Below are 15,345 nucleotides of genomic sequence, written 5' to 3' on the forward strand. Positions count from 1 at the left end.
ACCATTGAAATGGCTCCTATATAGTTAGTTGTACTAACTATATTTCGCCACCCGCAACCCACTGCTGATGATGTCACATAGTACATCATTCATGACATGGTCAGTGACAGCACTGATGACATCTCAAATGACATCACTGATGAGATCACTGATGACATCATCCAGTGAATGTGGTTTGCTTCGTTATTTAAATATGCATTATATATATAGCAATTTGCATTGAAGAATGAGTGGATATATAAAAATAAATATTTGGATGGAGGATTTAGTAGAAGTCTAATTGACTGTTTACTTGACCAATTTATAGTGTCTCACTAAATATAGTGGATAGTGACTAAACTGTTTGAATATCTGTATCACTTTGTTAGTTGATGTGTAAACTGGTTCTCCAGTTGGTTACTAGCTATGTGAAAGTCTATATTAGTTATTGATTAGTTAACTGACTATTTGTATGGGAGAGTGAATGTGTGTGTGGTTCGGTGGGGGTGTGTGACTGCCCAAAGATGTGTGAATAGTTGATTCACTAGATATATGAAGTTAAAACTACATGTTCTGACAGTTGTTTGGGTGAGTGAATATCTTTATGGGTGTGGTGATGAGCAAATATATTTCTCAATGGTACATGTCCAACAAACTAGAACAAGCATTTACAATGCAATGGTTTCGCCTTTGGAAAAGTTAGAGCTATTGGCATTGTAAATGACAAAATTTGTATTTATGTGTTGGTTTTGAAAACAGATAAATAAATGGCATTGTCATTTACATTGCCATTAGCTTAATCTCTCGCAAATGTGAGACCTATTGTACCCTACAGACGAGCTCAGCAGACAGCAATTACTACCACACACACACACCCAGAGCCACACACACACACCCAGAGCCACACACACACACCCAGAGCCACACACACACACACACACCCAGAGCCACACACACACTCACACACACACAGCCACACACACACACACACACACCCAGAGCCCCACACACACACACACACTCACCCAGAGCCATATATATATATATATGTAAAGTAATTATCCAAATGTGGGCAATACAAGCACCTACGCTCAACAAGAGCTTTATCAAAGGGCTGGTTGGTGGTTGACCGTTTTGCATGAAGCACAAGAAATGTGCTTTATGGCTCACAGGCACTCATAAATGTCCTCTGAAGGGTAGAAAGGCGCAAAGTTTCCTGGGAAGTAATGGAAGAGGAAAGGAAGAGAGGAAATGGCAGGATGAAGATTGAAGCGAGGGAAGGAAAAAAGGGTCAGGGAAGAATAAAAAAAGTGGAGACGTGAATAGAGAAAGAATGAGGGTGAACACAGTGGTATAAACTTAGAACACAGCTAAGTATGGTGGGCAGATTTTGAGAAGCAAAAACTGGGACGCAAATACCAATACCATATTCAGAACAACAACAGCTGCACTGTGTCCAAGGTAAAATCGCATGTATTGTCATTACGCTGCCATAAATATTTACTTGTATGCATGTTCAATAAACACATGAGCACAAACACAATCATAACCGTATAAATGTATTCCCATCAATATAAATAAAGTGGTAGTACCATATCATATAATACGTCCTTTAATCACGTTACCGGTTTGCTTTTTCGTATTTTTGGATCCTATCAGGCGGCGTTAGGACAGAAGGGCGCAAAGTTTTCAGAAGCTCTGAGCCTGGTTCTTTTACTGCCGCCGCATCAAAATACACGAGAAAGAAACAATCCATGAATTCACAGTAGCAGGGCTGGTGCTAAACAGCAACAAAACAGAAGCGCAAGCTACAAGTTTTGGTGTTACAACCTGTTGCAGCGGGTGTTGTGGGGCGAGGTGCTGACCGATGCCACGGTATTTTACTTTGGAATTATTGTGCATTACACAGCGGTGTTGATTCTTCTCCAGGCGGCTTTGTTCTAGACTGGTAACAAAGGGTGAGCAGTTAAGAAGATATGCGGCACGAACTTTCCTGTGAAATAATGGCCATTAGAGGGAATCAGGAATAAGAAAGAGGGAGAGATGCGTGTCATTAAGTATGAAAGAGGGCCAGTGAAAGAGAGGGCCGGGAAAAAGAAGCAGAACATAACAAGTGAGACTTGAGAGAGGCCAGGAAAGACAGGAAGAGAAGCAGAACATAACGAGTGAGACTTGAGAGAGGCCAGGAAAGACAGGAAGAGAAGCAGAACATAACGAGTGAGACTTGGGAGAGGCCAGGAAAAATAGGAAGAGAAGGCTAAAACGAAAACGACCCACATCATTAAAGGGGGATTAAAAGACAAACGGCGAGAGCAGGACAAAAGTGAAAGGGTGCAAAGAAAGTAAGAGAGAGGGTAGTGATAAAGCACACAAGAAAAGGGAAACAGAGCAGGGACAGGGACGAAAGGGGAAAAGAATCTCAAGCCGCGGGGTCAGGGTCGTAGAGCCCGGATTAAGCACACACGGCCATCGGAGCAACCCCCGCCGGAGCGCACCGGGACTGGCCGGCAGCAACCCCAGGTAGACAGCCTGGCACCCCTGTCTCTGAAATAGGTAGGAGTCCGAAACAGTAACAGGTCGCCTCTCTGACCTATCCTCGGTTCCCGACACATTGACGGCTATGCGCGCTTCCAATCGTATCACCAAAGACAGCGTCACAGCTCATTGAAATAGTCCAGTTGTCCCCTGAGGAAGGGCTTTCTTATTAGCCCGAAATGCATTGGGGAAGGAATGATATTGGATTATGTTAATGTTGGACATACAACCAGAAACTTATACTTTATGGAAACCTTGATGAAAAATTAAATACTTTTTGGAACCCCAATATGAGGAAGAATTAATTTTGATGATGAATCAGAAAGACTGACACGTCTGAATCACAAAGCTGTGCAACAGGGTGTCTCCTTCCAAAGGGAGGAGCTGTGTATGACTATCCTCGGAGCAATCATCTCTCTGCAAGGCTTTAATTCGTCATTAATTATACCATATGGGGCTGCAGTATAATCAGTGACTCTAAGGCAGGCCAGTAAACAAACATCTACAAAGCAAATGATAGCAGGCAGCCTCTTGAAAGAGATCTCTTCCTTACAACAGTCTGCGGGAAAGGAACAAAGCGCCGAACTGGGTTAGCCTAAGAGTAGATCAAACTTTTCATATCAAAGCAATTCGTGCGCGTCCTTTTATCTCAGTTCCCAGTAACCTTCTAACCACCTGGCATTATGCATGTTAATGGGTTTCTGGGTCTGCCACAAGCGCTGCCTCTGGGTATAAATATCCAGGCCCCTGCCCTCAATTTATACCACAGCAGCTGGTATCCTTGGCTGCTCCAGACATCGGCCCCTGGAAATGGCATACAAGTTTGAGGTGCAGGGCGCAACTGCACAACAGCAAGATTCCAGCATAAACAGAGCACAACCAAGCATGCGCCTAAAAGTTAGTGCTTAGACACACAGGCATGTTAGCACTAGAATACATTGTCAGAATATCAACTGACATGAATATCGTCTCCTAGAAACCGTTTACTAAAATATCACACGGACAGCGGGAGGGGGGCGGGCACACGGACAGCGGGAGGGGGGGCGGGGTAACGGGCTCACGGACAGTGGGAGGGGGGTGGGTGAATGGGCTCACGGACAGCGGGAGGGGGCGGGTGAACGGGCTCACGGACAGCGGGAGGGGGCGGGTGAACGGGCTCACGGACAGCGGGAGGGGGGGCGGGTTAACGGGCACACAGAGAGCGGGAGGGGGCGGGCACACGGACAGCGGGAGGGGGGTCAGGAAACAGCCAGCGGGACAGGGACCAGGGACAAGGTGAACAATGAACACAAACATCGGAGTAAAAAAAAAAAAGTACACGCCCACAGTGGCCACATCTTCATGACGTTGCGGAGAGGGAAAGAATCGGCGGAACGCCCACCAATCGCCTTGGGAAATGACGGACAGTTCTCTCTTCCAATGGCTAGCCTCCATTTATGGAGCTAGCCAATGGAAGAGAGAGGCGGAACGAAGGCCACACTGTTCTAACATAAGATTTCGCCTGCGCGAAAGGCTGCACAGTGCGCAGTTTTCGACAGGCGAAACCTAAAAATAAAAGGCAGTGTATGTGTCAGTTGTTGTATATAAATAAGTATACATAAGACTCAATGATTGTGTGAGTGACTGTATGGATAACTTTATACTTCTAATAATGATTTTATAATTCACTAACTATGACTTACTCTCTAAATGAATAGATGAAGTTGTGTTATTATAAGTGTGTAGCTAAGTAAATATGTAAGTATGATCCATTGTTTGCATAAGTGAGTAGGATGACTTCATATGTGAATAGGATGTGTGCTGGTGTGTAATATCTATTTAGGTGTATAAGTATTTTTGATAGTGTTCTATTGTTCATTGACAGCATGTATGAGTGAATCTACAGGTAAGTGATTAGATGTGTGTATACATCTATGAATCACTGAGTGGGTTTTTAAATACTTGTATTGCTGTAACAATCGATTCAAATATGATACTCTGTATTTTATTTTACAAAGAGTGATGAAAGATTTTACTAGTGTCTGAAAAGGTGTATGTGATTGTCACATGGATGATGTAATCAGTGATGTCATCAGTGATGTCATTTGAGATGTCATCAGTGATGTCACTGACCATGTCATGAATGATGTAATATGTGACATCATCAGCAGTGGATTGTGGGTGCGCGAAATATAGTTAGTACAACTAACTATATAGGAGCAATTTCAAAGGTTTTGTATGAGTGAAATGTCCAGCTAACTATAACACCCCTAAAACTTATAGTTTTTTTAGTGAATTTTAAAGGTTTTTGAAATGCTAATTCCTAACTATATAAGGCCTGAAACCTAAGGTTTTTTAGTGAATTTGCAAGGTTTTTAAATGCTAATTCCTAACTATATAAGGCCTGAAACCTATGTATTTTTCAGTAAATTTCAAAAGTGTTTTTAATGCTAATTCCTAACTATATAAGACCAGAAAGCCCACCAGGAATCTCCAGTATGCGCCAGGGGACTGTATTGCAGAGAGGTGTAATGAAGCCACGCCCCTTTTTACACCTCTCTGCAACGCAGCCCCCGTGCATGTTTGAAGAGGGGGAACTAATTCCCCTTGCATACTGGGGGCCCCTGGGGGCCAACTAGCCCACCTGGAACCTTCAGTATGCGCCAGGGGCCTGCATTGCAGAGGTGTAATGAGGATATGCCCCTTGTTACACCTCTCTGCAACGCAGCCCCCTGGCGCGTTTGCAGAGGGGGAACTAATTCCCCTTGCATACTGGGGGTCCCTGGGGGCCAACTAGCCCACCAGGAGCCTCCGGTATGCGCCAGGGGGCTGCATTGCAGAGAGGTGTAATGAGGCCACAGCCTTTTTTTCACCTCTCTGCAACGCAGCCCCCGTGCATGTTTGAAGAGGGGGAACTTATTCCCCTTGCATACTGGGGGTCCCTGAGGGCCAACTAGCCCACCTGGAACCTCAAGTATGCGCCAGGGGGCTGCATTGCTCAGAGGTGTAATGAGGCTATGCCCCTTTTTACACCTCTCTGCAACGCAGGCCACTGGTGTGTTTGCAGAGGGGGGACTAATACCCCTTGCATACTGGGGGTCCCTGGGTCATATCTGCCCAAACGCCGATATTCCGAACGATTGAAAATGACTTTTCTTGAGAAACATTTGGATTTGGATTATCATGTCCTATACTTTGGAATTTTTGAAAGACTGACTTTGAGGATGCTATAAATTACTCAAGTCTGCCCAAATTGTGTGGGTAAAATTGATACCTAGTCACTTTGAATAAGAATGTACTTACGTCTCGTCTAACATTTGGAAGAAATATCTAGTTATATGACAACAGGATACCGACATAACTTGAAGGAAATAAGAACGCCCTGAAGAAGTTCTGTTGTACAGAACGAAACGCGTCGGCTGGCTGTGGTACATAAACTTAAGGAAAATAAAAGCATTTGAATATACACTCAGATTCAGCGCTTCAATAAGGACTCTAAGTGATATGATTTTGATTGGACTTATTGTGCAATTGGTGCTGTGCCAAACTTTGGAATATTCTCCACTACTCGCTACTACTTACTCTCTACTACTCTACTACTCTCTACTACTCTCTCTCTACTACTCACTCCCTACTACTCACTATCTACTACTCTCTACTACTCACTCTCTACTACTCTCTACTCTCCACTACTCACTCTCTACTACTCTCTCTGTACTACTCACTCTTTACTACCCACTCTCTACTACTCTCTACTACTCACTCTCTACTTCTCTCTCTCTCTACTACTCTCTACTACTCACTCTACTACTCACTCTCTACTACTCTCTACTACTCACTCTCTACTACTCTATCTCTACTACTCTCTACTATTCTCGCTCTCTGCTACTCACTCTCTACTATGTTCTACTACTCACTCTCTACTACTCACTCTCTACTATTCTCTACTACTCACTCTTTACTACTCTCTACTACTCACTCTCTACTGCTCTCTACTACTCACTCTACTACTTACTCTCTACTACTCTCTACTACTCACTCTCTATTACTCTCTACTACTCACTTTACTATTCACTCTACTACTCTCTACTACTCACTCTCTGCTACTCTCTACTGCTCTCTACTACTCTCTACTACTCACTCTCTACTCTCTATTACTCACTCTCTACTCTCTACCTCTCTACCTCTCTCTACTTCTCCCTCTACTAGTCTCTACCTCTCTACCTCTACCTCTCTACCTCTACCTCTCTACCTCTACACCTCTACCTCTCTACCTCTCTCTACACGCACACATATACACATATATATATGCATATATATATGCCTATGCATTTATATATATGTATGTGTATATATATATATATATATACATACATATATAAACATATATAATCTGCATATCTATATAAATACAAATATAAATGCATGCATACATATACATATATGCATACATATGCATGTTATTTACATGAAAGTTTCAAAAACACTTATAAAAACGAAGCTAAAAAGCCACCTCTTTACAAACAGAATGGCTTTAACTTAAACGAGGGCGAGATATATTGCATTTTCAATGCTTGTTTACTTTGGTTCCATCAAGAAGGCATTCAGATGTGTCACACATATGCCATAAATTCTGAATGTTATCACTCTAGTTTCTCATTAGATCACTGTAGTAACGCTACTGCTCACCAGGGAAGTCTGCTGCTGGTGTTCAAAGTGCATGTTTCAGTCTGCATGTCAGAATTTTTTTAATGAAATAGAAGAGGATTGTAGAAGTCACTCAAAATGTGCCCTAATTTTTCTTTCTGAAGCACTAATCATACTTTCTATGGCAAAATGAGCCCCCTCATTTTGTTCCTTTTTAAATTAAATGTTTTCAGACTTACCACTTCATTCCAATCAAGATGGCTTCTGGTGTGCCATACGTTTGTCATAAGTAAGACTGTTAGCGCTCTAGTTGTTCTTTAGAAGACTCTGGGACATTCTGTCATTGGACTATACTTGGACTACATCTGGGTGATATGTGGGCTACATTTGGGCTCTTTTGTCTCTGGTGGCCATCTTGGGAGACTGCATGTCAGAATTTTTTAATGAAATAGAAGAGAATTTGAGAAGTCACTCAAAATATGCCCTAATTTTTCTTTCTGCTGCACTAATCATAATTTCTATGGCGAAATATACCCCCTCATTTTGTTCCTTTTTAAATTAAATGTTTTAAGAGTTACCACTTTATTCCAATCAAGATGGCTTCAGGTGTGCCATACCTTTGTAATAAGTCGGACTGTTAGCGCTCTAGTTGTTCTTTACAACACTCTGGGACATTCTGTCATTGGGCTATACTTGGGCTACATCTGGGTGATATTTGGGCTACATTTGGGCTCTTTTGTCTCTGGTGGCCATCTTGGGAGACTGCATGTCAGAATTTTTCAATGAAATAGAAGAGGATTTGAGAAGTTACTCAAAATGTGCCCTCATTTTTCTTTCTGCAGCACTAATCATACTTTCTATGGCAAAATGAACCCCCTCATTTTGTTCCTTTTTAAATTAAATGTTTTCAGACTTACCACTTCATTCCAATCAAGATGGCTTCTGGTGTGCCATACTTTTGTCACAAGTAAGACTGTTAGCGCTCTAGTTGTTCTTTAGAACACTCTGGGACATTCTGTCATTGGGCTATACTTGGGCTACATCTGGGTGATATTTCGGCTACATTTGGGCTCTTTTGTCTCTGGTGGCCATCTTGGGAGACTGCATGTCAGAATTTTTTAAATGAAATAGAAGAGGATTTCAGAAGTCACTCAAAATGTGCCCACATTTTTTTTTCTGCAGCACTAATCATATTTTCTACGGCAAAATATACCCCCTCATTTTGTTCCTTTTTAAATTAAATGTTTTAAGAGTTACCACTTTATTCCAATCAAGATGGCTTCAGGTGTGCCATACCTTTGTAATAAGTAGGACTGTTAGCGCTCTAGTTGTTCTTTAGAACACTCTAGGAGGCTGCAGTAGAACACAAAGGAATCAACTGACAGTCTCTGTCCTTGTTGTATGTACATGTTTTACTGAGAATGTCAGACTTCATTCTCACATGACTGAGAAAAATAATGTGAATTTACAGAAAATATGCTTTCAGTTTAGCTTATAGATCCCCTTCCAAACCACTGTGGGAAAAGCATGAGATAATAGTTTTCTTTCAAACATGATTCATGATATCCCAGCAGAAGGCTTTTTCACATGGTAAAATCACCTTAGAAAGCACCACAATTCCTAAAACGAGTATGGTACCATCAACAAATGATTAATAATGTAACTATTAACTACAATGCATTTTAATGAGGTGCTATCATGTATATTGGTCCCAAGATGGCTGCCAACACTTCTTGGATGAAGTGCTGACAGCCAATCAGATCTCACGATGAGATGTGTGGTTAGGCTCTGCCCAGATATATATGTGTTTTTGAAGTTAATTTTCATAAAAACACTGGAGCAATTTTCACCAAATATAGAAAAGGCATTTCTGTGTACCAGTCCCTACAATTTTGCAAAGTTTGGTGTAATTCCATTCAGCGGTTCGGGCTGTAGCCTTGTTTATTCGTCCTATGGAAATTAACATGGGGAAAACACATTTTGGGACCCCCCTTTTTTCTCGGCCCCCGCTTGACGAATCCCCCCGAAACTTCCAGGGAAGAAGCGGAGCGGAGCTGGCCTAAATTTTGGAAAATTACATGCAAATTCCTCAACCGGCGCCAAAGTTATTCCCAATAGAATGTTGCGGATTTCCTATGGTAGCTAGGTCCTAACTATATATATCTACTGGCTATCGCCAGTAGGTAATATATATATATATATATATATATATATATATATATATTTCCTGATTTCGCCTCCAGCACACAGGACTCGTATCCAAAGAGACGATGCAGACCCAGCTTCGTGCAAATATTCCTTTATTTCAAATTCGCCCAAACACCACCGCCATGACGCGTTTCGGTCCCTCTCGGACCTTGATCACATGACACATCACATGGGCAGAACACCACTATTTAAAGTGACAGTGCAATTGTTTAAAGTGCTAGACATGGATGAAAGACTTAGTTCCTGCTTGAATGCAGTTATGATCGTAAAATACAGATCTATTAAGTTTGGCTATTCTTATTATCCTCCTGTGCAAATGTCGCTGTTAAATACATAATAAAGTGCCAAATGTGCTTAAATCAAGTGCAATTCGCATTTCAAGTAAACATAGATAATAAATATTCACTTCATCGAATAAAAACATCAATAAATAAGTAAATTCATTATTATTGATAAAACCATTCCATCATTAAAAGTGCAACCCCATTTAAAGGAACCTTTATGAAATATCAGCATGAAAAAAATAATTTTTTTCTATGCTATACAGAACGGTCCACTAGGTTGTTTCTAAAGAACGGATCATAGTTCGCTTGAAAAAACTGTGTCACATCCGTTACTGGCACATGCGGAGGATTGTATTTAGCCAATGTCAACGCAAGAACAATAAAGTTGGTTCTCTTAAATATATATATATACACAACTCCGTCCCTTGTTTCACGCTCTGGAGTCACACCAGCCAGGATACAAAGTACACGGACACGGACCAATTAGGTGATTTCGGTATTTATTTTCTAGTGCAGGTAGTCTCATGACGTTTCGGCTCCAAGAGCCTTGTTCACATGACAATGTTCTAGTTTATGGTTGGCCCTTATAAAGTGCCAGTGATAGGTTCATTCACGTCACATGAGTGGGCTTGTGTATGGACATAGACAACATACTAGGTCAATATTGTGGTTGCATGTCTAAAAACATTACTTAGTTGCTATATACAAATTATAGTAAAATACCATATTCGCAACAACCGACAGTATAGTAATGAATTGGAATATCAACATTCATAACAATGTGGATAAAACGAGATGTCACAGTTAAATACATTGTATTAATAGACTGTATAAACCCAGTCTTCCCTCACTTCTGGGTACAATGCTATCTTAAATAGTTCAAACAAACCTTTTTTATGTATAGATATACGTATGTACAAGCATATCGATATTGATTGCATTCAGCATTCTGCTGGACCAATAGATGTATAAAGTGCAAGTGCAAGAATTCTAATGTGCAAATATCGCTTTCAGTGCAGTTGTTTGTGCAAAACATCGCATTAGTGCAAACCATATCCGATTAGGAGTACTCATCCCCTTCTATCTGTACAAAGAAATGCCATAGTGCAAAAACTAATATGGTCAAAATTCATAGCAGCTGAATATGCAGATATCTTCCGTCTATGCAAAGCATCGCATGGTCTCACATAATTAAACTAGTTACTAAGAACACTGTAAAATATCAAAGCTTGATTTAATAACACTAGATAAAATCATCTCAGTCAAATACTTGCTTGCTATTTGTATCCAATGTTATATTTAAAAGATATTAAAATCAGCCTAAAACTTGTTTAACCACAAAGTTGTCAACCACCCTTTAAGAACCTAGAGAGAATGTTTCATTTTGTTTCATTCACTGTGATAAAAGTGAAATAAGTGTGTATTAAATGGTCAACCAAAAGGACTGACCGGGAATTAGGACCCGCACAGTCCATCTGGTTCCTAAAGTGCCCTTAAGTGATAATAATTCATATTACAAAAAAGTAACAGCAAAATCAGTTTTTTGTTTGTTTCTAGGTTCCCATAATGTCACTAACTTCATCGTCCTCTTGTGGCCCCTCCCAGCCGGGTGGTTCCTACTATTGAGGCTTACAGAATGGAGACATTGTATATTCTGTCACAGTTAAAAAACTCTTATGGTAGACATGTGTAAAGATCCTTGGTCACATTAAGACCCCCAGGTGTCTTAGTGTTGAGCAACAAGATATATTTTGTTTCCAGTTTCCTTAATTTGGCCTCCCTGTCACCTCCTCTTCTACTAGCATTCACTGAGTCAATCACCCAATATTTGAGGGTAGCATTATTGCTTTGATGGTATTCTCTGAAATGACGAGCCACCGGATAAGTGTTATCGCCATTGGTGATTGCACGTAAATGCTAAAGGATACGTTTGTGAACAGCATGTTTGGTGCTGCCCACATATTTCAATAGGCAGGGGCATTGCAAGATATATATCGCAAATTCAGTCTTGCAGGTTAATACCTGCGTAATGGGATGTTGCAGGTCAGTAAACCCATCCCTATAGGTTTTCGTGTTTTCTCCTTGGAGGCAGGCTTCACAGGTTTTGCACCGGTAAAAGCCCTTATGTTCTTGCCACCAAGCGGATTTGACATAGGGTTCTGGATTAGTTTCCACCAGATGATCTCGTAAGGAGGGTGCCCTGCTGTAAGTTAAAGACACTCTCTTAGGGAGGGTAGTACCCATAATGGTATCATTAGTTACCAAGGACCAATGTTTGTTCATGATCCTATATATCTGCTGATGTGGTCTGCTAAATCCAGTTATTATCCGGAAATTTGTACTCTCCTCTTTCTCCCTACCTATCGTCTCCATTGTAGCTATTACCTGTTGATCGGTTTTCTTGGTCAATAGGTCCTCCCTAGGTAGTAGCATAGATTTTTCTTTGTGCTTTATGAATCAACTGACTTGCATATCCTCTTTCCAGGAAACGTATCTTGCTTTCCTCCTGTGCCCTCTCTAGGTCAATCGGGTTGCTGCACACTCGCCGTAATCGTAGCATCTCCCCATAGGGGATGCTAGATACCAAGTGTGCAGGGTGTGCACTCGCAGCATGCAATATGCCATTGTCAGAAGTAGGTTTTCGGAAAATTCTGGATTCTAGGTGCCCATCATTTACATACAATTCAGTATCCAAGAAGAATATATATATATATATATATATACACACATACAGGTATATATAATATAATATATACTGGCATATAGGAACTTAGAGCCAGCTTTTTCATCCTTTGTCTTTTGTTGTGTAATGTATAGGGCATGGGGAGATGAGGCAGCCCACTTCAGCCACTAGCTAGATTCACTGTGAGGGACAACATTCTGCTCTTTCTCTATGAGCACATCCACACAAAGTAGCTTCTTTCACTGCTGGGGCCACTATGGCAACGTGTGCTTTGTGAGGAACAAAAATATTTGAGCTTTTAGTCAATTGTTTTTTTTATTGGCAAGGGCATTGCAGCACTTAAAAAAAAGTCTTACAAATGCCATGACAAAACAAACATTGACAAATCGAAAAAGCTTGTAGCTAACCCAGATCTATTGACTTTGCCAATGCTTGTGTTCGATTATTCTTTTACTGATATCATTGTTTGATTATCTTTTCATACTGTTATGTAAGTGATGTTGCCATGGGTGAATCCATTTACCACCTCACATAAAAAAATTTAAAAAAACAATTAAAAAAACATACATGCAGCTTCTACCCTGAACTAATAAATGATTGTATACCAAAGTTATTGCAAATTTCATCTTTATTTATGTCAAAAAAGGTTTGTAATGGAGCAAAACCTTTTTTTTAGCACCAGCTTAGTCATTGCAAAAACACTTCATGAACTGCCCTTGAAAATTTAACATGAGATACATTAAGCACATTGGGCTAGAAAATGTAGCATTAGATCCGATTTGCAGAATGGGCATTTGTGACTACAGAAAAGCTATTCTGTATATACAAACCACAAATTGTGAATTAGTCGCATGCTACTAAATCGCAATTTGGATTTGCAACCAAAGTCCTAATCAGCATTTGGAAGGGGCGGGTTTAGGGTATCCCTTCCAAATACCAATTTGCTTTGGATGTATTGATGTACTCAAATGATATTCCGGTTCCAGTACATTAATTGTTTAGGTGGTACAGGGAAGGGTACTTTTACCCTTGTGAATGTTGACAAAAATATATTACTTAACAGTAGACAGTGATCTCATGGACAGTGCCATGAGTGCCTACTCTTAAAAAATGAAACTTATACTTTTCATTCTTTTTAAACACATCCTGTTTTCCTTTAAGGACCACTGTCTAATTTTAAAAATGAAACTTACACTTTTTGTTTTTTAAATGCATCCCATATTCCTTTGAGGAAAACATGCTGCACTTTAAAAAAAATTGCTATATTTAAAAGCGGTCCCAGGCATGGTGGTCTGCTGAATCAAGCAGGCACTGTCCCTGTGATGGCTGCAAATTCTAGTGGATTGCAATTTGCAACCTACCTCAATAATATTCATGAGGTAGTTTGAACTGCAACCCACTAGGCATTGGTAATTACAAACCGACTTATTATTGCCTAGGTCAGTTTTCTAATTACCACACTGGTTGCAAAAATACTGCTTGCAAATGCTGATAAGTATTTCTCGATTAATGCTATGTACATCTGGCTTATAGATATATACTTCATATTGTAGACAGGTATTTTAGTTTTGTGTTCTGGCCAAATAAAACCACTTCAGATGCTTGTATTACATGCTTGTTATACCTGTAAATGTGTTAATTTTCTTTAAAAATGCTCTAATTTAATCTCAAATTCTATGTTGTCTCCAGAATGGACCGGGGACAAATATAATATGAAGTTATATAATATGAAGTTCCATTAGGATCATCCTAAACAGATAGTTCTAAAATATTTCTCTTGTTTTCCAGGGAGAGGCTGGTGGTGAGAGAGGACCTCCTGGACCTTACGGTCCTAAAGGTGATCCTGGACCACCAGGAGAAGGCCTACCAGGCGTACCTGTAAGTAATCTTTATAGAAGTGAGACATCCTAGGCACTTTGTGAGTTGCTTAAAGAAGTGATTTATTTCAGACAATATGTATATTCAATGAATGAACAAAAAATGAGCATCTATGAATGCATGACTTTGGGGCCAAATGTAGGTAATCCCAATTTACCGATTCTTAAATACCGAATTTTACCGATTCTGTATTTAAGAATAGGTAAATGGGATGTAGATAAATGTTCGGTAAAAATTACCGAATCGGTAAGATTCGGTATTTACCGAATCGGTAAGATTCGGTATTTACCGAATCGGTATTTACCGATTCGGTAATTGCCATTCATTCCTATGGTCCTGGAAGCCCATGGGAATGAATGGCAATTACCGAATCGGTAAATATCGATTTGGTAAAATTAGGGAAACATTCAAGGGTGCCAGGGTGTCACTTTGACACCCTGTTGCACCCCTGAATCGTGCTTGTGTGCAGATGTAACACACATACATGCCCTAAGGCCATGTATGTCTGTCACATGGCACAGTTGAAAATGCACAGATTTGCATTTTCAAAGGTATTTCTTATTTACCACCAATTTGAAGTTGGTGGTAAATAACGACTCCTAAAATGGGAAAAGCACTCATTTGAGTGCTCCCTACATTGCAAATTCGTTAATTTACCGATTTGGTATTTTAAGGAATCAGTAATTTGCAATTTAGGCCACCTACATCCCAAATGCCCAATACCAGTCAATAACGGCCGAAATTTGGTAATTTCAGCCGTTACCGACCAGTATTGGGCCACCTACATCTGGCCCTAAATGAATAAATAAAGTGATGAACAAATGCACTTTACATCAATAAATGAATATACTTCTATAGCATGGGTTTGTAACCCTAACAGTCCAATGCAGCAGTGTGTGTTGTTCGTCTAACGACAAGGTATGCTCTTTTCGCTCAAACTGTAAATGACATAGTGGTGAGGCTCTCAGTATTGGTAGTGTTTGTAAAAAAATGAAGATATTTTGCATATTCATCTGTAAATGAATGTGCAATATGGTTCAAGGAGTTGATATCGCCCATCATGTAGATATTTGTTTAAACCCTTGGCTGCAGGTGTTTTCACCTGCGGTGCGGGGGGGGGGGGGGGCTGCATGCGGCGGCGTGCTTGTGACG

General features: G+C 40.5%; 1 protein-coding gene across 1 annotated transcript in view; it reads left to right on the forward strand.

Moving 5' to 3' along the window:
* LOC147707469 (uncharacterized) overlaps nt 1–15,345 on the forward strand; it is a 385,267-nt gene that overhangs the window by 31,089 nt on the left and 338,833 nt on the right. Inside the window, exon 5 of the mRNA XM_086925650.1 lies at nt 14,104–14,193. Coding sequence (XP_086781776.1) covers nt 14,104–14,193 — 90 coding nt within the window. The remainder of the gene's footprint in view (nt 1–14,103; nt 14,194–15,345) is intronic.

Source organism: Lissotriton vulgaris, chromosome 6 (genome assembly GCF_964263255.1).
Source record: "Lissotriton vulgaris chromosome 6, aLisVul1.2, whole genome shotgun sequence".
Classification (NCBI taxonomy): Eukaryota; Metazoa; Chordata; class Amphibia; order Caudata; family Salamandridae; genus Lissotriton; species Lissotriton vulgaris.